The sequence below is a fragment of the Nansenia antarctica genome, assembly GCF_963989245.1.
Source record: "Nansenia antarctica genome assembly, chromosome: 7".
NCBI lineage: Eukaryota > Metazoa > Chordata > Actinopteri > Argentiniformes > Microstomatidae > Nansenia > Nansenia antarctica.
Window position 1 is genome coordinate 39,376,334 of NC_137677.1, and position 25,000 is coordinate 39,401,333.

The 25,000-nt window shown below is 47.0% G+C and overlaps 1 protein-coding gene across 1 annotated transcript in view; it reads right to left on the reverse strand.

The window, feature by feature from the left end:
* LOC308162595 (nck-associated protein 5-like) overlaps window positions 1–25,000 on the reverse strand; it is a gene marked incomplete at its 3' end in the record, with an annotated part of 69,550 nt that overhangs the window by 950 nt on the left and 43,600 nt on the right. The window contains exons 7-11 of the mRNA XM_080536740.1: window positions 17,496–17,675; window positions 15,219–16,476; window positions 13,169–15,026; window positions 11,365–11,482; window positions 7,887–7,956 (exon numbers count right to left, since the gene is read on the reverse strand). Of these exons, the coding sequence (XP_080392866.1) occupies window positions 7,887–7,956; window positions 11,365–11,482; window positions 13,169–15,026; window positions 15,219–16,476; window positions 17,496–17,675 (3,484 nt within the window). The remainder of the gene's footprint in view (window positions 1–7,886; window positions 7,957–11,364; window positions 11,483–13,168; window positions 15,027–15,218; window positions 16,477–17,495; window positions 17,676–25,000) is intronic.

Consider the following 25,000-nt stretch of genomic DNA (forward strand, 5'->3'; position numbering starts at 1 on the left):
CTGGCAACCTGGCAACCTGTGGCATATCAACAACCTAACAATAACCATGACAACCTGTTGCCTACCAACCCGTCTGAAATCTGCAGTGTCGGGTGTGTTGACAGTTCGATGGTGTGTGTCTATCATCTGCACTGCAGAACACATGAGAGGTAGAAGTGGTCTCAGAGAAAGACTAGAATACTGACGTCCACAAGACGAGGGTGGGAGAGAGACAGAGAGAGAGAGGGAGGCAGGGAGGGAGTGGAGGGACAGAGGGAGGCAAGGAGAAAGGGAGGAGGGAGGGAGAGGGAGAGAGAGGCGGGGAGGAAGAGGAGGGACTAACAGAGGGAGAGAGGGAGGGAGAGGAGGGATGGAGAGGAGGGAGGGAGAGAGAGAGAGAGGGAGGAAGAGGAGGGAGGGAGAGAGGAGAAGAAGAAGAGAGGGTGATGGGAGTAAGGGAGGGAAGGAGAGGGGGAAGGCAGGTAGGGAGCAAATAAGAGACTGAGGATGAGAGGGAGGGAGGGAGGGAGGAAGAGAAGGAGGAGACGGAATATGAGGGACCAGAATAGTGTTGTGTGTGTGTGTGTGTGTGTGTGTCTGCGTGTGCGGGTACGTACGTGTGTGTGCGCGTGTGTGTGTGTGTGTATGTGTGTGTGTGCGTGTGTGAGTGTGTGCATGCTTATGTGGTGCTTGCGTGCGTGGAGTGTGTGCGTGCTTATGTGGTGCTTGCGTGCCGTGTGCATGCCTACATGCATGCGTGTGTGTGTGTGTATGTGTGTGTGTGATACAAATCCCAGCGAGCCTCCTCGCGTCTTCGTCAGATCATCAGAGAACTCAGAGAACAACGAGAACAACGAGAACAACAACGCAACTAAGTACGTCTCTCTCCCACAACAAGGAGCAGTGCAGTCACGGAGGGCAGCGTTACTAAATGGAATCTCTCTCATTTCCTTCTCAAGAGTTCCTCCCTAGCGCCGTCTAATGTGATTGTGTGGGTGTCTGTCTGCACCGTGTCCCTCGTCTCTCTCCCTGTACTGTGTCATTATGTTGGGAGGGAGGGGAGGGAGGGAGGGAGGGAACCAGCCACCGGGTGAGAGTTTTGTAGAGATAATAGGACAGATGGTCAGGGTGATTTCAGTCGATCTAAAGCTGTGTGTTAATAGCCTAGAGCCCTCTCCGCTCCACTCCTCCTCTCCCCTCTCCTCTCCTCTTCTCACCTCCCCTCTCCCCCCTTTCCTCTCCTCTCCTCCCCTCTCCTCCCCTCCTGTCTCCTCTCCTCCCCTCCCCTCTCCTCTCCTCTCTTCTCCTACCCTCCCATCTCCTCTCCTCCCCACTCCTCAAGGAGACAGAGGAGACAGGCGAGAGGAGAGAGGAGAGGAGAGGAGAGGAGAGGATAGGAGAGGAGAGGATAGGATAGGAGAGGAGAGGAGAGGATAGGAGAGGAGAGGAGAGGAGAGGAGAGGAGAGGAGAGGAGAGGAGAGGAGAGGAGAGGAGAGGAGAGGAAGCCAGGTTATTATTACTGGGATGCGCCCTTTCCACTCAGCAGAGGTAGACAGATGGATGAGAGTTCATAGAATCCAATTACATGAGATGAGAATGTGATGATGGGGAACGATAGCATTGCTAATTACAGCATGATACCACCACAGAGACGCCATCCTTCACACAGAGAGAGAGAGGGGGATCAGGGTGATGACACAGAAAGAGGGGGAGAGAGAGAGAGAGAGACAGTGTGAGAGACAGTGTGAGAGAGAGTGAGTGTGTGTGAGAGAGAAAGAGAGAGAGAGAGAGAGAGAGAGAGAGAGAGAGAGAGAGAGACAGTGTGAGACAGTGAGAGAGAGAGAGAGAGAGAGTTGAGCCGACATCACGGTGGGAGACAGCTCGCGGAGGAAGATGCTAGTTCACCATGGAGACCGATGGGTTGAGAGATAATAAGCTGTTTTAATAACCCCAACCAGCCTGGTGTCAGCCATGAACTAATAATAATAAAACACATTGTTACTATCAATCACACTGGCTTAAGTATCACTTGTGTTTAAGTGGCCTAATTAACATTCAAGATATTGCAACTGCACTTTGATTAATCATGCCCATCATTGCCTGTGAGACATTCATCTGCATGCTGTTAATCCACATTACACTCTACACAACGAGACACAGCGGCACGTACACATCGTTTCCTTTTTTTGTTTCAACTTTTTGAAGACTCCTAACAAAGTTTCGAGAGATAAAGCAAGAGAGAGAGGGAGAGAGAGGGTGTGAGAGAGAGAGAGAGGGAGAGAGAGAAGGCGGGAGTGTATGAGAGAGAGAAAGAGGGAGTGAGAGAGAGAGAGAGGGAGTGTGTGAGAGAGAGAGAAAGGGAGGGAGTGAGAGAGAAAGAGAGAGGGTGTGGGAGAGAGAGAGACAAAGAGGGTGAGAGAGAAAAAGAGAGAGAGAGAGGGTGGGGAGTGTGTGAGAGAGAGAGGGAGTGAGTGAGAGAGAGAGGGAGAGATACATAGGGAGAGTGAGAGAGATATACATAGGGAGAGAGAGAGAGAGAGAAAGAGAGAGAGAGGAAGAGAGAGAGAGAGAGAGAGAGAAGGACAAAAGAGAAAAGGAGAAACAGAAAGAGAGATATCGTGCCTGCACCCCCATCACAGATCCTTGTCTCTCCGCCTGGTTGAACTGCTTCCTCACATATCCCCGGCAGTCCTCTTCATCACCAGCCAATAAAAAGCCCTGGATGTTCTCTCTCGGCTTCGCCAAGCCAGAGAGCGGGCTTGTCAGGGGAACAGGCGGGCTGACTGTCAACCGGCGGCACTAACGGTAATTAGCTGTCTCGCCTCTATTATACACAGCACACCAGGGGAGGCTGGCGGAGGTAGACATCGGAGGTAGACATCGGAGGACGTACGCTCATCGCAACGCACGGAACGGGACGTCTTTGATACCCTTCCCTCATTCCAGTCAGATACATTTACAATGAGCTCCGTCCTCCGACTCCCCTGGTCTGCTGTCGCTGTCGTCGCGGTGATAGAGCGTTGCCGGTAGCAATGACGGGGGCCCGCGCAGGACAGCAGGCCAACGCGCTCATCGGAGCCTCGACGCTCGACGTCCTCTGAGACAGGACGACACAGCGTGTCTCTGACTTCATTATAGCGTAAGCCGGAATGAACCGGGGAGATTCCGGGGTCATTTTTTAAACTGTGAGGGCCTGACTCTCCGCTAGGAACCTCAATGAGGAGCATAGCAGTGGAAGTAGCATCTCTGTCACCCTGTCACACACACACACACACACAGAGAAAGAGAGAGAGAGAGAGAGAGAGAGAGAGAGAGAGAGAGAGAGAGAGAGAGAGAGAGAGAGAGAGAGAGAGAGAGAGAGAGAGAGAGAGAGAGAGAGAGAGAGAGAGAGAGAGAGAGAGAGAGAGGGCAGGGTAATGAAGGGTCGGGGCCAGATCCACATCACTGAGGTTATTGATCTGTTGCTCTTAAGCTGCAACATAACAAGGACCTCTGTGACACTGCACCTCAGTGTGTGTGTGTGTGTGTGTGTGTGTGTGTGTGTGTGTGTGTATGGTGTGTGTATAGTGTGTGTGTGCAGTCTTAAACCATACCTTAACAAGGACCTCTGTGACACTATACGCCTCAGTGTGTGTGTGTGTGTGTGTGTGTGTGTGTGTGTGTGTGTGTGTACGCTATGTGTGTGTGTGTACGGTCGCTGTGTGTGTGTGTGTGTGTGTGAGTGTGTGTGTGTGTGTGTACGGTGTGTGTGTATGTGTGTGTACGGTGTGTGTGTGTGTGTGTGTGCGTGTGTGTGTGTGTGTGTATGGTGTGTGTGTGTGTACAGTGTGTGTGTGTGTGTGTGTGTGTGTGTGTACGGTGTGTGTGTGTCTGTGTGTACGCTGTGTGTGTGTGTGTAGTGTGTGTGTGTGTGTACGGTGTGTGTGTACGGTGTGTGTGTACGGTGTGTGTGCGTGTGTGTGTGTGTGTGTGTGTGTGTATAATTGGCAGCTGGCATACGTATATGGAGGAGAAGGTGAAACACATTGAGCAAAGAGTGTCCTATGCTGATGCAACTACAAATGTTTGTGTTCACGAATTTTATTATAAAATGTGAACGCAAATAAAGATACTAAAATGTGTGTGTGTGTGTGTGTGTGTGTGTGTGTGTGTGTGCAGTCTTAAACCAGACCTTTAACAAGGACCTCAGTGACTCTGGCTGGCATTGAGCGGCATTGTGAGATACACCATTGATTGCCCGTCAACAAGCCCTTGATGCTGCCTGTTAATATGACCCTGGTCTGATCTCCTCTACGCTGCCCACATGAATCACAAACTATATGTCCTAAACAGTGGACTGGTGGAGCTGGAAATCAGAGGACGGGCTCATTGTAATGCATGGACCAGAAAAAGGAAGCTGTTTGATTCCATGCATTACAACAAACCATTAACTTAGAATGACGCAACGTAGTGGTCATACGTTCTAAGTGGTCTGCTAGAGTCAAAGGTTACAAACAGCCAAAGCAACACTGAACAACAACAACAACAACAACAACAACAACAACAACAACAACAGCTAACTCATAAACGGCGAGCTGCATATTCATGCATTTATTCTTATGACTCCACAGTGTTGGTTGTTGTTCATGAGAAACACATGATTTCTTTCAGATCATTCTATCGTAACAAAGCACTACTATCTGTTTGAAGATTCCCCTGAGCTTTAAGTGGGATAATTAGAATTCAAGTGGGAAATCTATGATTTTTTCTCAACACGACTCACTACTTTTCTAAACAACTACAACACATAATCATAGTTTCTCATCCCCTCAAGTTTTTAAGATTTATATAATAAATAAATAAAAGGAAATAAATACCTTATCTTAACAAAAACACTACACATCAAACACTACCTACTCAGCTACCTACTCACCCCTCTACTACCAGCTACCTACTCACCCTTGATAGGTGAGTATGATGGGACTATGAGAAGGACCAAGAACACTGTTGAGTGGGTAGGCTGATGGAGGCTGACAACGTTGAGAAGACTCGTAATTGTAATAACGCATGGCACGGAATGAAGTTACATACCATTCCTCATTCCATACCATGCATGAATGAACCCGTCCTCTGATTTCTACCTCCACCAGTCTCCCAGGGTGCTTAGATATCATAGAGAATCAAGTCTTTACCTTGAACAAGGTTCAAGACCACACAGCAGGTGGTTAAGGTTTGAAGACCAATGCCGGGTCGACCAAACATCTTTATGAGTGCATGAATTAATTCATAGCTGACACCGACAAATGTGCTTGGTGGCGGAGAGCTGAAATGTCTGGCTCTGCGGGGTAGGCTACGCTAGGCTACACTAGGCTACACTAGGCTCCACTAATACAGTCATACATCCTGGCTGTCCCTGTGTAGCGGTGGGGATTTGGAACCATGTCTTTCCCCCCTCTTCCCTGATGATATTCTCACACTGATCACATCTAAGCGGGCAACCACCTGCCCTCTCGATCTCATCCCCTCCCTTCTTCTCCAATCCATTTCCACATCCAATATCCTTCCTTAACCTTACCATCATAATCAACTCCTCCCTATCCACAGGATCTGTCCCGGCTGCCTTTAAGATAGCCAGAGCCAACGCTCTCCTCAAGAAACCAACCCTTGACCCGTCCTCTGTCCACAACTACAGACCGCTATCCCTTCTCCCGTGCTGCATCTAAGCAACTGACTGACTGTCTCCGTAAGATGGAACTCATGGACCCCCACCAATCCGGCTTCAAGGCTGGGCACTCCACTGAGACTGCTCTCCCTGCTGTCACGAAGGCCCTCCACTCTGCTCAAGCTTCCTCCCTGTCTGCCACCAGTCTGCTGCCTTCGACACAGTCAACCACCAGATCCTTCTTTCCATCCTCTCAGAACTGGGCATCTCTGGCACTGCACACTCCTGGTTTGTTTCCTACCTCGCTCCTACCAGATGACTTGGAGAGGATCGTTGTCTTCTCCACAAACCCTCACCACTGGGGTACCCCAGGGCTCTGTCCTAGGCCTCTTACTGTTCTCCCTCTATACCAAGCCTCACACTGGTTCTCCTACCACAGCTACACAAATGACGCTCAACTCTTCCTGTCTTTCCCCCCCTCTGACCTACATGTGGCAACACGTGTCTCTGCGTGTCTTGCTGAAATCTCTACATGGATGTCAGCCCACCATCTCAAGCTCAACCGTAACAAGATTGAGCTACTCTTCATCCCTGGGAAAGCCTGCCCTCTCCAAGACTTCTCCATCACAGAGGAGAACTCTACTATAACCCCCTCCCAGACAGCCAAGAACCTTGAAGTGATCCTGGACAACCACCTATCCTGCGTGGAGAACATCTCAGTGACAGCAAGCTCCTGCAGATTCTTCCTTTACAACATCAGAAGGATATGTCCATTCCTCACCAGAGAAGCTGCGCAACACTTGACCCATTCACTGGTCATCTCCCACCTTGACTACTGCAGCGCACTCCTGGCTGGGCTCCCCGCCTCCGCCATCAGACCTCTGCAGCTCATCCAGAATGCTGCCGGCCGTCTGGTGTTGAACCTCCCCAAATTCTCTCATGTTACCTCCCTCCTTCACACACATCACTGGCTCCCGATAGCAGCTCGCATCAGATTCAAGACGCTGGTGCATGCTTACCGGGCAGCAAAAGGGACAGCCCCTGCCTACCTGCAAGCAATGGTCAACCCCCCAAACTTCAACCCGTTCATTCCGCTCCTCCACCTCTGCTGGCCGACTGGTCCCACCACCTTTACACCAATGCGTCTGTCATGCTGCCCGGTCACGTCTCTTCACTACACTCCCCACTGGTGGAATGAGCTTCCCACGGCTGTCAGAACTGCAGAGTCACTCCTCATCTTCCGTCAGAGACTGAAGACCCATCTCTTCAGGCTACACCTTAACTGCTCCTCCTGAGACTACCCCTTCAGGCTACACCTTCTTATACTGTGTCTCCTAAGATTTCAACTACCCTCTTGTACTGTTTCTCCATTGTCTACTTAGAAACATGTTTTATTTCTTCTTCTATCATGACGACTGCCAATGGCCGCTGGCCTGAGCTAGATTACACTTCCTGCTACGACTGGCGGATTGATGATTCACTTGCTTAGTCAAATGTATTGATTGTAAGTCACTTTGGAATTGCTAAATGCCAAAATAAATGTAAAATGTCTCTCAGGCAGGGAAGAGAAAGAGAGAGTATGGATAGAGTGAGAAAGCAAGCAAGCAAAAGCGAGAGTGAGAGAGAGAGAGAGTGAGAGAGAGAGTATTTCCCTGTGAGGTCAGAAGCCAAGTAGAGGAAGACTAGACTAAAACACCAACAGAGAAGATGTCATGTTCGATCACAACACTGCTTTTCCTCACTACCTTTCTTTCAACAGCCGTTCCCTCTCTTCCTCTCCTCCTCTCTTCCAACAGCCCTTCCCTTCTCTCCCTCTCTTCCAACAGCCCTTACCTTCTCTCCCTCTCTTCCTCTCTGGTTCCCATATGTAAGTGACAGCCCCAGAGGAGAAGCCTGCTGCCATAGTTACAGTAACAATGCCAGCCTGACAACCTCCCATGCTGAGAGGTGACTGCTGCTCAGCGGGTTCCTGTAATAACCCCATGACAGCTTCCTGTTCCCTGCCCAGCACCAGTCATAAAGGTCCGCTGCCCTGACGGCACCAGAGCCCGGAGGGAGGTCCGATCACCTAACACCAGAACAGAACCAACCATGTGGATAGAGGACAGACAGTGCTGTTTAATCAGTCTCCAGTGGGCTGGACCGGTGGGAGAAGTGCTCAACGCGATAACAGAAGTAGAGCGGAATAGAACAGAATAACTTTATAGTTTTCCGTAGGGATGAACGTAATGTGCCGCACCCCCCCTCCCCCCACACCCCCCTCACCTATGACGTGGTCCTGGTTGAGGCTCTTCTGAGCCGCTCCGTTCTCGCCCTCACTCCTCCGGTACATCCTCTGGATGAAGACAAGAACGTGAGGTGATCGTGTCATTAAAAGAACGCATACAGGGGTTAGAAGCTTAAGGTGCCCGATCTCTGTTTTCATTTGATATGTTCAGATGATATTTCTTAACACAGTAAACTGCATACCACAGGAAAGGTACGGGTCTTGGGTTTCGAAAGATGCCATGATGGCACAAATGACGTCACCTTGATATATATGGGCTGCGCTTCATGTTGCAAAGTGAAACAATATGGACGATCCCATCTCCAACCACTCTGAATACTCTATAGAATATACACATATTTGGTACTGGTTGAATCAGGACAGTCTATTGGTTCTAAGTAGCAAGTCAGTGTTCATTTTCAATGAACGTCAAGTGAGATGTTGATTTTGCATTTCATTTGATCAAACAACAAATATGTCATAACAGCCACCATGTTTGTTGTTTGATCAGACCTCATATGTATGGTTTGTAACTATGTATTAGGTTGTTATAAACATAGGTAGTATAGTTTGCTGTGATCAGACAAAGATTGAGCGTGTGAGCACAATGCGCGACAGGGTCATTTGAACAAGCGCTGGATACTGTGTTCTCTGCGTTGAAGCCACACAATGACTATAAGCTGTGGAGAACCAGACCGGCTAGAAGCTAATGATGGTGTGACTTCCAACCAGGAGGTGTAAAGGTGATGATTGTTCATATATGACACGGTCTGGTGAAAAGGTCTGCATGACTGTCTGCATGTTGTTGTTTGATAGTAATCCATCATTTTCTATAGTTGGGTGGATTGGAGTGATAGGTTTTATTGATTTTATAATGTTCATGTTTAACATGTTCTAAAGAAAGTAAAGCATTTGAACACTGGAGAAATGTTGGGAACCACTCACAAATAGCTGTATAACATCATACATATAACAATTATTTTGCCCACATGTTATTGACAAGTTGCTGAGGCACTGTGAAGTGTTTTCAGCTCTAAAGACTTATAGTATTAATTTTTATTCTTAATTATTATTATAAGAAAACTTAATATCAATGTTGATATGTAGATGTTGTAACCTAGAACGAAAAGGTTATATTAGTACGTGAGAAAATGATGTTTCATAAAAGAAGAATAAAGCAATAATTAGTTTTGGATGCTGCAATCTACAGTACGTCTCTCATTAGATAATTACAGAGAATAATACAGTTCTCTGACAGAATAAAAGGGTATGCAAAAGTCATATTAAAACAGCTTGGAAAATGAATAACAATAACATGATTATTATTAATCAAATTATGATAATAATAATAATAATAAGAAGAAGAAGAAGAAGAAGGAGGAGAAGAAGAAGAAGAAGAAGAAGAAGAAGAAGAAGAAGTAGAAAAAGAAAAAGTAGCCCTCTCATTGAAGAGAAATCCAGTTCCTCCATTGTGGGTCTTTGAAAAACACAGTTGTTCTCTCGGGGACATAACAACATCAGAATGTGATGTTATATAAGAGTGTGATGCAAACAATGAGGTGTGGATACTGAAATCTTTCTTATCTTTTGGTGTGACAGAGAAAGAGAGAGAGCGAAAGAGAGAGACCCATTTCATCAGAGTCTGTTTGAAGAGCCAGATAAAAGTTTCGTTGGAGCTAGGCTATTGTAAAGAAATAAATAGTTGTGCATAATTCATGGATTTCAATTATACGGTTTATAATTATCTAACTTTATGGTCCGAATGCATAATGACAGACCCAGAACATCCTTGAATGCGTTTTCATTTCCAACGATCTAATAGAACAACGGCGGTTAGGCTTGTTGTTAACTGTGGAGCAGGATTATATAAACCGTAATTCAATTGACCTTCAACTGTCTGTCTAGACGAAGTGATAATCTGCCATATGCGTGGAACAGGTAAACAGTATTTATCTGAATGACATCTGAATACTCAGGGGCTGTCTGGGAACATGCATTCAAGCAATTGAAATGACTTTTTTTCTTTCTCTTTTTAAGTGTGTGTGTGTACTATGTGTATACCGTGTGTGTGTATGTGTGTGCGTGTGTGTGTGAGTTGTGTTCCATGTGGACCGTGCGCTTTCATGTATCTAAAGCTCTCTCTTCTCTGTCTCTCTCTCTTTCTCTCTTCTCTCTCTCGCTCTCTCTGCCTCCCACTCACTCCCGACCAGTCTCTCGCCCTTCTTCCGCCTACATTTCAATCCACAACTCTCCTCAGGTCCAACACATTCCATTCCTCTCACATTCCTCTTCTTCTTTCAACTAATCTCTCATTCCATTCTGTCACTCTCCTCCCTTCATTCCTTTCCACTTTCTCTCTCTCTCTCTCTCTCACATCTCTCCATTAGTTCGGTCAGACCTTGTGAAGGTCGGCGTTGGTTCCACTTCCCCCTGGAGAAGTCACATTGGGCTGATCGATTGGACAGAAACCGTATGTGAGCTGTGTGTTGAAAGGCCAGCCTATAGTTCCGTCAATCACGAGTGTGATTGTGTTATCTCAGGAGAATACAGTTGGAGTACACAACACCTTTTTCAAACATGTTATGTTCCGTATGTTGGAGGATGTTTGTCTCCAAGTCCTCAAGGCTCTGCGGAACGCTCACCGCCCACGAGATGCCTTGGCGGGGAGTGTAGTTTCACAGGTCGACAAAGACGCCGCGTTATTCTGGTCGCTCTATTGCGTCGTCTTTCCCGCTGCGAGTCGAATCTCTCGAGGTGGGGTTTCGTTTTCATGGAAGAGCGTCGGAGAGTTATGTGACTCATTCTGTGTATGTTCAGCAGATGCATCTTGGGATTGAAACTGTTTAAACTTTACTCTGGGTTATTACTGGTTTACTCTGGGTTATCCTGGCCTTTGCTCTGCAAGAGATTCAACGGCATAAGTCAAAGTAAGTCATTACTGGTTTAAAGGCTAGCTTTGATCGTCTAGGAATCTTACTTGTGTCGTAGTCCACGAGCAGTAGCTGCTGCACTCGGAGAGGGATACAACCACACCAACCATACAACCATGTTCCTACACCATTATTGTATGTTGAAAATGTCATATTTAGATGATGTGTGTCTGTCAGTTTAAACCTGCCAGAAGCCTAGATGATTGTGTCGGAGAGGGGAGGCTAGTGGAGGTAGAAATCGGAGGACCGGGTCATTGTAATGCATGGAATGGAATGAGGAACGGTATTAAACATGCATATCCACCACCAGAAACCTGGGCTGTTATCCTGAATGTGTTAAACACCATTCCTCATTCCATTCCATGCATGAAAAGGACCTGGTCCTCCGATTTCTACCTCCACCAGCCTCCCCATTCTTTCTTTTGATTTCCGATCAATTTGGTCAATTGAAATACGGCACAGGCTTACAATTGTAGCTTTGACAGATATCTAAATGAATAAACTGAGAACAATTTTGATTCTCATGTTGGTTGATAATTGACTTTACCTTCACTTCCCCGCTGACATGGCTGTGTCCTTGTATCTGGCTGCTGATTGGTCCTCCAGGGGACGGCATGGAGATACACAGGAGCACTGCATCATGGGAGCTACGTCTCCCCGCAGAGCTGGAAGAAAGAAAACCCTTTTAGACACTGACCGACCACTATAACCTTAGTGTGTGTACTGTATGTGTGTTTGTGTGTGTGTGTGTGTGTGTGTCTGTGTGTGTGTGTCTGTCTGTCTGTCTGCCGTGTCTATATGTCTGTGTCTGTGCATACGTGAGTGTTTGTGTGTGTGTGTGTGTGTGTGTGTGTGTGTGTGTGTGCGTGTGTGTCTGTCTGTGTCTGTGCATACAGGATTGTGTGCATGCATATGTGAATGTTTGTGTTTGCATGTGAGTGTGTGTGTGTGTGTGTGTGGTAAAACCACTATAATCTGTGAGAGTCATATCTCATATCGCCACAACATGCCGTGGGTGTTGCTAGCTGATACTGTATATGACCCCCCCCAACCTCTCCTCTCCTATCCTGTCTCGGAAGTGGGATACGGCTCTGAGCTGCTCAGAGGGCTTAGACAGTGATAAAGGTCTCCAAAGGCAGGAGATAAGGATGGTCTGGGCTATCTCAACCAGTCCACAGATCAGATATGAGATCTGGGTGACCCAGTGGGGTGGGCAGATGGCTCAGAGCTTTGGACTGGGTAGAGCTATGACCCCCCCAGAGGACAGCTGAATACCTCTCAGAGGACAGAGTGGGGTGGTGTCTAATCTAATCTAATTTGTTTCATGTCATAGCTGAAAGCTGAAATTAAATCTTAAAGCTTAAATCCCTTTCAATGAAATTCACTTTGCCTCCGGCATATTGCAAAGCCATCATTTAAACCATGACCGATGCCATGGATTCAAGTGCTATTTTGTGATGAATGAGAGTTTAGTTTGCCCTCATAAACCCCCTCGTGAACTGTTTTCCCAGCAGAACAACACTGAGGAGGATGAGTGTTGTTTTGTAAACAAACTGTTACTGCTTTGTCCTTGTCTACCATCGTCTATGATTGTTTTAAAAGGTTGAGTCATGCCAAATTAAGTAAAGTTTCATTAATGACACATTCATTTGGAATGTTCCCGGCCACCTTCCAAAGCAATACAATTTAGCCTATGTCCTTGGTTTTTAGACACAGCCTTTTAAAGATTGTTGTGCTCTGTGGGCTATCAAGATCTCATTCATTCAAATGTGTTCATGGAAACAACTCAACTCTCATCTGTCCTTCTCTTCAACAACACAACTCTCATCTGTCCTTCTCTTCAACAACACAACTCTCATCTGTCCTTCTCTTCAACAACACAACTCTTATCTGTCCTTCTCTTCAACAACACAACTCTCATCTGTCCTTTCTCTTCAACAACACAACTCTCATCTGTCCTTTCTCTTCAACAACACAACTCTCATGTGTCCTTCTCTTCGACAACACAACTCTCATCTGTCCTTCTCTTCAACAACACAACTCTCATGTGTCCTTCTCTTCGACAACACAACTCTCATCTGTCCTTCTCTTCAACAACACAACTCTCATCTGTCCTTCTCTTCAACAACTCAACTCTCATCTGTCCTTCTCTTCAACAACACAACTCTTATCTGTCCTTCTCTTCAACAACACAACTCTCATCTGTCCTTCTCTTCAACAACACAACTCTCATCTGTCCTTCTCTTCAACAACACAACTCTCATCTGTCCTTTCTCTTCAACAACACAACTCGTATCTGTCCTTAAACAACCCGACTCTCACCTCCGTTGTCTTCAACAAAAAATTCTCACCTGTCCTTCCCATGACTGTCACTCTTCCTCCTCTCCTTCTTCTTGTCCTTGGCCTGTTTTCCACCCAGAAGAGAACCAATCTTTGGTTCTTTCTTGTCCTCCTTTCCCTTGGGGTGTTGACTCTCTCCCTTCTTCCCACTCGGGGCGGGCAGCTTGCTCTTCCGGAAGCCGAACCAGTTGGCCAATGAGGAGCCCGTCTTCTGTTTGGTCTCCACAGTCCTCTCCTGCACCTGGGTCTTCTGCAGGTTCTCCTCGATCCCCATCATCACCTTCTCCTCGATGGTCGTGATGCTGCTGTTCTGCCTCTCCGCTTCCTCTCTGACCTCACAGAAGCTTCCAGAAGACAGGTTGTCAGCCTGGAGGTGTAACGACGACGCTGTCTTGGCTGCTTCCCTCAGGTGTTTCAGACTGTACCTCTCGCCTGAAGCTCCCGGGTGTGTCGGCAGAGGTAAGCCCTCCTCGATCATGAAGTTGTTGACCAGGGATCTGTTCATGGGGCAGTGGTAGCTGGAGGAGCAGCTCATGCTGCCCTGGAATATGTCCCCGAGAGAGTTCAGGGAGCTGCCGGAGTGTGTTTTGATCTGGGTCCGGACTTTTCCAGAACCTCCTAAGTTGGGCCTGTCCATGTAGCGCGCACCGAAGCTTTGACTGCGGGCCTTGGCTCCGTTCATGCCCATGACGGGTTTGAGAGGTGGGCGGGTAGAGACAGAGACAGAGCGTTTGAACAGCCAGCCCTCCTCGTCGAACCCCCAGTCCAGCGTCATACCACTGTCCGCCACAGGGGGTGCCACAGGCGGCTCAGAGTCCAGGGAGCTGCAGCGCGTCTCAATCTTCCTCCTGGCCTTGGCCTTTGCGACGGCTGCGCTCACGCCGTGCATCATCTGGCGCGTGTACGTCTCGTGGTTGAACGTCTCGGACGTCTGCACCGCTTTGCTGGCAGTGTTTGACTCCCCTTTGTCCCCTTTGTCTTGTCCCCTTACGAAGCTGTTGCCCTGCACCAGTGTGACGTCGGTGGGTTTTGAACCGACAGGTAGACATGCCTTCACTACTCTGGAGACAGAGTGTTGGTGGTTGTTGATCACGCCGTGGAGGAGACAGGCCGAGGGCTGAGGCGAGTGGTCTGTAGTCTGGGTTTCACCTACATTCTTCTGGGCTACAGGTCCACTTCCATGGTTCTGGTTCTGGACCATGAAGGGAACACTGTTCTCCTTATGAGAGGGTTGTGGTGCCCCAGGCCTGTTCGTAGACGATTGGGAAGAGTCTGTCTCCTTGGCCTCTAGAACAGGACTGGAGGATGGGTGATAGACCTTAGCAGGGGTGCGCTTAGGTGACCTCTTTACCTCCGCACCCAACTTAGGGGCAACGTGAGGGCGATTGTCTTGTGTTTTATTGGGGACCTGAGGTTGTAGACCTGATGTATGTTGGTTAGGTTGAGGTTTGGAGATGTTTGTGTTGGTGGTTGCAGTTGAGGTCGTCTTGGCTGTGACAGAGGTTTGCGGTTGGACCGTGGTCTTAGGAGCCTGAGATGAAGGATCATAACCGGGGCGTACTAGCAGGGAGATAGTTCTGCCTGGGGGGGGCGGGGGGGAAGGGGACCTGAGGTCAGAATCGGGGTGAGGGGGGCCATCAGAGTGCTGCTGGGGGTCACCTGGTTGTTTCTGTTTGAGGGGAGAGTTGGGGTTCGAGGTGGAGGCGCCTTTAGCTCCACTATCATTCCTGGATGGTAGTTTGGAGGCTGGCTGAGATGATTTGGACGGAATCCTGGAGGCATCGTTCAGCCCTGTGGGTTTAAACACCTGCTTGGGCTGCTTCACTGGGGAGGAGGAGGGGAAGCCGGGTCCTGCACTCTCCTGAGGTCCTGGGTAGAGTAGAATAAAACATTATTAGGATGGATTTTTGCCTTTGGCATCAATAATATAACAGTCATACATTATGAAAGTTAAAAGTAAAAAAAAAACATTTAACTAGGCTATACAGTATGCCTACATACAATATACTGTATATAAAACTCTCATGTGTATTAATTCATGAATCCCAAAAGTAAACTCACCTTTTTCAGCCGTATGTGGGCCAACCAATCCCTTTGCTGCAGCAGAAACCTTTATATTAGATTTTGGATTGGCAATGCTGTGTCCAGGGTTAGGGCTGGTGTTGGAGCGGGCTTTCACCCTGTGGTTGCCCTTGATCAGCTTCTGGTGCAGGGGTGAGTGGAGCTGTTTGGCCTGGTCTGGACCTGGTCCTGGTCCTGGTCCAGTCCCTGGGGCCGGGCCTCCATCTGCACTCCTACTGCGCAGGATGAAGGCCTTCCTAGCGGAGTCGCAGGCCATGGGCTTGGCTCTCCTCCGCGCTGGGGCCTCCTCCAGGAGAGGGTATTCCTTGGTGGAGGTGGGTTCAGCTCCAGCCCCAGCCCCAGCCCCAGCTCCAGCCTGGCAGGAGGCTGTAAGGTGTGGGTCTCTGCACTGAGAGGTGTCCATGGAGGAACTGCGTTGCCTGGCCTCACAGGCCCAGCTCAGGGCCCTGGCTGCAGTGTGCTGGAGGGGCAGTTTCACCTCTAGAGTCCCTGGCTCCTGCTGCCTGCCGGTCCCTCTGTCTGGGGGATGCCGTAGACTGTCAAGCCTGGACTTGCGATCTGCCGACTTCTGAGTGGTGTCTCTGTCGTTCCACTGTCTGAAAGCTGACGGCTTGTCTCTCTCCAGACAGTCTGTACTCTCGGGTTTACCTGTGCGGCTGTGGCCATGTTCACCTTCATGGGTGTGAGCGGGGCTCTCCGGACCCCCTGTCAGGATGTGGTTTTTAACAGGTGATAGGAAGTTGCTCGGATTCCTCTCTTCCTTCACAGGCTGCTCCTGGGATTTGTAGTCCGCATGGCTCATTCCAGACTCTGAACTATTCCCTCCGTCGACACCGAACGTGTCTTTAGTGGGCTGATCACCTGACTCCCTCCCGGCTTGCGACCGGGGAGATTCGTCATCTGCGTCGTCTGAGTCGGAGATCAAGGCCATAACCCCTGACCCTGGCGTGAAAGCCTTTCCTACTGCCAGTTTGGGCACCATTAGCGCCCCCTGGGGGATGCTCTTGAGGCCCAGGGAGTAGATCCCTTCATTGGAGGTCATACAGTCTTTATAATGCGACGTAGCGGACATTGAGGAGTGGTCTTTGGGACTGCGCATCTGGAGCCTGCGTAGGCCCTTGAGGATGTGGCCCTCCTTCCAGCCCAGATCCGGCTGCTCCGCCACTGGGGTCGGGAGGTTGGGCTGGTGGCCAGACACAGACCCTGCACTCATACGCTTCTCACGAGACAACGGACTCTGAGACAGGAGAGAGAGATAGGATTAGGTTAGCAGTGACGGATGAGTGTATAATGTCATCACGTTGTTGATGGGGAAATAGGTTGATCATATCATCTGATTACTGATTGTGTACACTTTATTTAATTATGTGTTTATTTGAGTAGGAACAGATGCAATAACATTGACATATTGAAATGTCACCGTGCCAGATGCATCGCAGCATGACACATTACTTTACATTAAGTTTCCCCTATACCTCTGTAATAACACTCTAATTACTGTAGTAACAGGACTACATTAACATGCTGTTACATAATTATCTAAGAACATGGGATACAGAGTTCAGCTGTGTGTGCTATTACAGAAATAGAGGTAAGTCCCTATTTATCAGGTAAGTCCGTATTCCACTTGTGTAATAAATGTGTAATAACACAAACCTGTGGAAACCTGTGCAATCCATCTGAGTCTTAGCCATGTAGACCAGGCGAGGCTGGTGGAGGTAGATAGAAATCTGAGGAAGGGCTCATTCTAATGCATGGAACGGTGTCGTGGATTTAATTGATTCTTAATAGATTGAGTAAAACGTATAAAGCACAAAGAGCTTAAATCAGTTGTCTCCAAAGAGGCCTTTTATTAAGCAAAGTCACATGAGTGCAGAGAGAAAATAGCAGACCAAAAAGCAAAAAAGCCCCCAACATTGGGCGGGACTCATATTTATAGAACTGTCCTTGGTCATGAGGTCACTATTCTTGGGAACCATCATATTATACAAATCTTTGATTGCACAAGTTATGGGCCCTGTCCACAGTCAGAATTATTCGCTGCACCATAGTTCTTGGCACATCTCTCACAGGAAGGAAATGAGCCTTCCTTGAGTGCTAGATTAGCCAAAATGTAGAGAGACTTCAATTCTCAGTATAAACTGATATAAAACTACAACAACGGAATGAGGAATGGGATCAAACATGCGTGCATGACCATGAGCCCGTCCTGCCTGTTTCTACCTCCACCAGCCTCCCGTGCTGTGGCAACCATACCTGTCTGGAGGAGCCGCGTCCCTCTGCCCAGGTGTGTGAGCCGCTGGAGTACTCGCTACAGGCGCTGGAGAGGGAGGCTTCGCTGCCGCTGCCACTGCCACTGCTCCTGGGGCAGGTGAGGCTCAGCAGGGAGGGCCATCGCCCCGCGGGGACGCCCGCCTTGCCGTTACGCTGGCCCTCCTAGACGACACAGCAGGCAATTACATTTTTACATTTACATTTTTGGAATTTAGCAGACGCCTTATTCCAAAGCGACTTCCAATTAATACATTTGACTAAGCAAGTGAATCATCAATCCACCAGTCGTAGCAGGAAGAGTAATCTAGCTCAGGCCCGGGGCCATTGGCAGTCTCCGTGATAGAAGGAACAAAAAGAAACAAAACAAAACAAAACAAAAAAAGACAAAAACATTTTTTTTGTATTGCCACTGGAGAAACAGAGAAACAGTACAGGGGGGGCAGTAGAAGTCTTGGGGGACACAGTAAAGGGGAAAAGCGGGTGTCTCAGGAGACGCAGTGCTGGTGGTAGTAGATGTCTCAGGAGGAGCAGTTAAGGTCTACCCTGAAGAGATGGGTCTTCAGTCAATGAATACGTCCATCAACCTAGCAGATTTTATTTGTAACGGCTCTTTAGAACATGATATGGTAGTTAAAGGACAGAGGGTGGACCACAGGGAAATCAACTGTCAACAGGTCACAGCGCGCACACAGTAGCTCCCTCAGGAGAGGCTGGTGGAGATAGAAGTCGGAGGACGGGCTCATTGTGATGCATGGAAGGGAATGAGGAATAGTATGGAACACACATGTTTGATTCCAACCATTCCTTATTCTGTTCCGTGCATTACAATGAGCCTGTCCTCCGATTTCTACCTCCACCAGCCTCTCCTGAGCTAGATCTATAGTGACTTCTTTACAGGGTTCCCACACCTTCTGAAACATCAAATTCAAGCACCTTTCAAGGACTTTCAAGACTCAATTCCCTCAAATTCAAGGACCCAACATGGCATAGTTTGAGACAGATCTAGATGAGAATATATATAATAGGAACTATCCGCTCAACTATCCACAACAATTCAAAAGAGACGCTTGAATGTGTGAACACTAGATGGTCTCTTGCCTTCTCTACCACAGCACAGCAAAACAATATATTGTGAAATATGTGTAAAGTTAAGCAATACAGAGACCTATTTACTAGTTGACAAGCTAAGTACAATTTTTTAAATATATACTGTATATTTCTTTAGAGAGAGAGAGAGAGAGAGAGAGAGAGAGAGAGAGAGAGAGAGAGAGAGAGAGAGAGAGAGAGAGAGAGAGAGAGAGAGAGGGGGGAATTCAAGCACTTTCAATGACCCATGTCTATTTTCAAAACCTTTTTTTCCCTCAAATTCACAAACTTTCACGGAGGACCGGTGGGAACCCTGTCTTTAGCTCCTAACCTGTGGGGATGGAATCAGGGAGGGGAATATGGATCGGTTTGGGTCCGTTTGTAAGTCACACACTTTATTTCTCCAACACCACTTGTGAAGCATTTATGCAGCACAACCAAACCCTCTTGTACAACCCAGACCACACTTTTTGGCCTATTGACAGTTTTAAAATAATAAATGTCGAATTAAAGACTGACAATGAATCAAATGAGCACTACACAATCCGGTAACTTTCAGTCATACGTTTGAATAATTGTCACCAATTCACACAAGGAGGGGCGACATCATTCGTGGGGGACAACATGTTTACTGTGCACTTGTTTAGTTTTGGTGATATCTGTTATGTATTTGGAATTGGTATTGTCAACAGAATGCCTTGTTATTCCCATGCCTTAGGGGGCGCTCTAGGCACCCATTTAGTGTAACTGGTAACATTGTTCTGGAGCCAGTAAAGCAGAGTTAATAACATGGATATCAATGCCTCGACCTGCGTTCTTGTGTTGCTCTCTCAATAACCAGTGTATCGTTATATTATATGGCAAACATAATAATATCACTTTCAATTAACCAGTAAAAGGATGAATGAATGAAATTAGCGATAAAACGGATAAGATAAACCATTCCCCGATAAGGTTAACCGGTGGTGTAGATAGATGATTCAGATGTATCAATCTGTTCTCCCACAAGTCAGTGTCTGTGTGTGTCCATCCTGATAAAGCCAGGCGTTGTGTTGGACAGATTGTGTTGACTCCGCCTCCCCTCCCTCCTATGGCTTCCTATTAGAATGTGTACCACAGCACTCAGAATCAATATGCTGAATACACCCCTGTTTGTCTCCCTGTTCAGGGGCCTCGGTTGAGGACTGGAACCACATGTTCCATCATGTCACTGGTGGTCAGGGAGGGATTCCACTCTATTATTCTACAATGTGGTCTTTCACTTATGCCTCCGCGCTCCTGGTAATAGTCTGGTGTGTCTTGACAACTTGGCAGGACATGGCATAGTTTGCCACAGAGCCATGCTACTGGAATGTCTTGATTGCGTAGTGTTGCAACACAGAGTTACGGATTGAATTATTCTGGTTGTTGTTGTTATTCTTATTATTCGGGGTGTTCGTTCTCGTTGTTATTCTGCGGTTTCCTACAGGGTCAAGTGAAACAAACTCTTGGAATGTTTCACCATGGTTGGTCTCTGACTCTGGACCTGTATATAAAGATGTGGGGAACACAGAGCCTCTAGCCCTTTTGGTGATTCTGGGGTTCATTCATATTTGAAAAGTTCATGCATAATAAATGATAAATGTCAGATGATGAACAGTCCTTGTTTGGTCAGAGCGTACCGTTGACCAGGCCGGATCAATCAGCCGGCCGGCGCTCTGTGACTCAGCCTCTGTCCGTAGGGAGTCCTGGAGGCGTGCTCCGGGAGAGGCTGCTAGAGGCGGAAATCGGAGGACAAGCTCATCGGAATGCGTTCCTCATTCCTGTTCTCTGATTTCTACTTCCAGCGGCCTCAGCCTTCCGAGTAGAAGAGAGTAGAAGAGAAAAGTAACATTGGTGCTTGAATCTCAGCCCTGACTGACTGAACACATAGTATGAGAACTTATGAGAGAGAGAGAGAGAGAGAGAGAGAGAGAGAGAGAGAGAGAGAGAGAGAGAGAGAGACACACAGAGAGAGAAAGACACAGAGAGAGAGAGAGAGAGAGAGAGAGAGAGAGAGAGAGAGAGAGAGAGAGAGACCATGCCAGTATAAATAGAGACAGAGAGACTATGATGTGTACCTTCTAGAGTTTATGTTTGAGTTTATGTTTATGTTTATGTTTGAGCACCATCTTGGTTATTAGAACATACGGCAAATATGATGTCATACAATCTTTTAAAAACCTGATAGGGATATATATTGACAGTTGAAAGTGCTTTTAGATGTAGAGAACTACAAGAAAAGACGCATGTATGTACAACACCAACAGACACACCTATCCACCCTGTTTATCCATTCAAAGTCCCAATGTTGTTTACATCACTAGATGACGAAATGATGCAGCATCACCGCACCAGAGTGTTCTAAATGCTGGGAGCGTCCGGCCCCCGTGTCAACCTCCATAGGAGGGGCGGCCGTAACGCCGGGCCAAGAGTTTGGAGTTTCGTGACCCCGTTCTAAATAGCATTGATCCCCAGAAACGCTGCCATCGCCAGCCCTTCCCTCAAAGTCATGTCATCTGTTAGCTATAATTAAAGTGAATAGAGGATAATTACATAGGGGAGCTGGGGACCTCCACGGTTCTAGTCCACTCATTGATATTCACCTGGTATTTGACGATGATCCGCTCGGTTCTTTATTTCACGTGCGCTGCGGGGAAAACGCAGAACTGAACGCCCGTTCTGTAGCGGATTAATCTGGGAACTAATTATCGTCAGCTACCAGAAGAAGTTTCTGTGAGATTTGAAGATACAGTTGAAGAAAACGCTCCACTTAAGAGCGGCGGCGATTCAAGGGCAGCTTCCTCGTCTGTGAAGAGGGAGTGCTTAAAAGGATGAACTACTGTACGAGCCAAAGTATCCCTGATGTGTTCTTATTGCTGTGGGATTCATTTGTGAATAAAAAAAAAACGCAGGTCTGATATAGCCTCTGTGTATAATTACGGAGCCACTCTTTAGAAAGTTATGGAAATTAATGTCACCTTGAGTGCAAATGTAGAGGAGCTGTGAGGTCGAACCTTGGAGGACTCCAACACAGCATTGGGCATTTAGGATTGGCCTTGGCGCAAAACTATAATTCTGTGTGAAAGTCAGACAAAAGGTTTGAAAGCACCACAGAAAAACATCCATCAATTGCTCTGAGGCCTTGCATTCTTCTGCCCAAATATGGTCATTATTTAAACAGACAAACAGATTCTAACCAGGGCACTGCGGTGTGTTAACAATATGAATGACCTGGACTTCAACCAAGACCATTTGAAATGTCTTCCTTTGGCTCTATTTTTCAGTAGCACTTCATCTTCTGCGTCTGTGTGTGTGTGTGTGTGTGTGTGTGTGTGTGTGTGTGTGTGTATGTGTGTGTGTGTGTGTGTGCCTGCGTGCGTGCGTGTATGTGCGTGCACATGCTTGTGTGTGTGTGTGTGTGCGTATTTGACATGTAGCTTGTCCTTCTGTAGCTTGTCCTTCTGTAGCTTGTCCTTATTTGTCCTTATGTAACTTGTCCTTATTTGTCCTTATGTAACTTGTCCTTATTTGTCCTTATGTAACTTGTCCTTATGTAACTTGTCCTTGTGTAGCTTGTCCTTATTTGTCCTCATGTAACTTGTCCTTATTTGTCCTTATGTAACTTGTCCTTATGAAACTTGTCCTTGTGGAGCTTGTCCTTATTTGTCCTCATGTAACTTGTCCTTATGTAGATTGTCCTTATGTAACTTGTCCTTATGTAACTTGTCCTTATGTAGCTTGTCCTTATGTAACTTGTCCTTATGTAGCTTGTCCTTATGTAGCTTGTCCTTATGTAGATTGTCCTTATGTAGCTTGTCCTTATATAGCTTGTCCTTATATAGCTTGTCCTTATATAGCTTGTCCTTATTTGTCCTTATATAGCTTGTCCTTATTTGTCCTTATGTAGCTTGTCCTTATTTGTCCTTCTGTAGCTTGTCCTTATTTGTCCTTCTGTAGCTTGTCCTTATTTGTCCTTATGTAGCTTGTCCTTCTGTAGCTTGTCCTTATTTGTCCTTATGTAGCTTGTCCTTCTGTAGCTTGTCCTTATTTGTCCTCATGTAGCTTGTTCTTATGTAGATTGGCCTTATATAGCGTGTCCTGTAACTTATGTTGAAGGGGGAGAATTACAATTCTGCCCTTAATCTCCTTAGTTGTCCTTCTCCCGATATGACAAATTGCTATGACCTCTCTTAAGTGTCAAAATGAATTATGATTGGTCTTTAGTCTTTTTGCAAAACAGCTCCTAATTTAAATACTTATGTCTACATAACAGGGGCAAAGGGATACATTCTTTCTCTTTCCTATGTCCTGTTGTGAGGTTTTCATCATGTTGTGAGTAGCATTGTTTTTGAATGACCTGTGGTGATCTCTCTCTCTCTCTCTACTCTCTCTCTATTAGAATGTAACATTTAGTTAATAGTCTAATAGTTGTATAGGTATACAGTATTATTAAAGCCTCCTTTGATTAACTGTATTTGACCTTTCTTGCACTAAATCAGCACAAACTCAATAATTCTTGATAATTACATGGGAGGCAGATGATCAATATTAGATATGCTTTGCTATTAACTAAATACAGGCAGAAGTCTCTGCCAAACCTTTGTGTGGGAACTGACATTATTATGAAATGCTCTACAATGTAGCTTGTCCCCATGTAGATCGTTTTTTTTCTGGTTTCTTTATTCTGCCTTTCTCTGAGATGACTCCATGGGGTCTTTGGTCTACTGAGTTCTTGTGCAGAGCACAGGCCTCCCAAAACAGCTAGAGTACAGCCTTACAGGAAGTATCCACGGTAACAGCATTGTAGAATGTATTCCCCGCCATTACCGTGGATACTTCCTGTAAGGCTGTACTCTAGCTGTTCATTTCAATAGCGACTGTAAATGGAATTACTAATATAGCGCCTTATTCCAAAGCGCTTTACAATGGCCTCCCATTCACCCATTCACACACACACATTCACACACTCTCTTAACAGCTCTCTCCTTTGTTTACCCCGTTTGCCACAGTAACACAGTAACTCTCCCAGCCCTCCACCTACCATTTCACCTTTCCTCTCCATCCCTCCTTCCCTTTCCATGCTCTTTTATTCCCCTTTCCCCTCTCTCCTCCATCATCCCCTCCTATCTTCTCTCCTCCTCTCCCTGTCATCCCCCTCTTCCCTCTCTCCTCCTCTCTCCCCTCTCTCCTCTCATCCTTTATCATCCCGTTCTCCCCCATCTCCTCCTCACCTCCCCTCCCCTCTCCTCATCCTCCGTCAACACCCCCCTCTCCCCTCTCTCCTCCCCATCTTCATCCCCCTCTCCTCCTCTCTTTCCTCCGTTGCCTCGTGCCATGCCTTGCCAGTGATTAGTCAGATCTAGTCTGTTCACTTTCCATTTCCACCTCAGACAGAGAGGAGAGGAAACCGGTGGCGATGGCTTGGAACGTCGGCAGACCAGACTGGGCCAAGCCTGGGGGTCTGGGTCTGGATCAGAGTAATGTGATCCTGAGGGAGACGACTTCACAGCGGGCTCCTCAATATAGTTAAATCTAGTTAACTCTTGGTCTGAGGGGAAATTAGGTTCTCACTTGGAGGGCCTACTGTACTGTACGGTTCTCTGTCAGTCTTATGGGACGGTTAATGATGTCAGTGTCTCAGCAGATGAATGTATGAATAATGATGTGCCAGGGGAGGCTGGCGGAGGTAGAATACCGTTCCTCATTCCATTCCATGCATTACAATGAGCCCGTCCTCCGATGTCTACCTCCAACCAGCCTCCCCTGTGCTTACGCAGCATCTGGACCTGAGATGACCTGCAGGTAACACCCAGTGCTCTGCTTATCATCCTAACCCACACTGGGATCCTCTCACTAGGCTAGCACACCCTGTTTCTGGAGAGGTTTTTGAAATCAGACAGATCTTATTATACTTCAATAACAACCTCTGGGATCAAAGTCTTTCAAACAAACACCAATTTAATATTCAGAAAGCAACGTTTCAGTCAAGGTGAAAAACAAAACAACTATTTCAATAATTCATACATCATTGCATCCACATTGTCTGGGCAATTTGAAATACGACAAGGGTTATATCCACCCACCATCCAACATCATACACACGCACTCACGCACACACACACACACACACACACACACACACACACACACACACACACACACACACACATACAAACCTCTTCATGGATAGAGATAATAAGATGACCTGTATTTTCATTCTTGTCTCTGCCTGTCGATGTAGCTGGGCAAGATCAGAGAGAAATACTAAATACGCTATAATAGAATCTGGTCTCTTAACTCCTTCTACAATATCACTACTAACTCTACTACATCACTACTAACTATACTACATCACTACTAACTATACTACATCACTACTA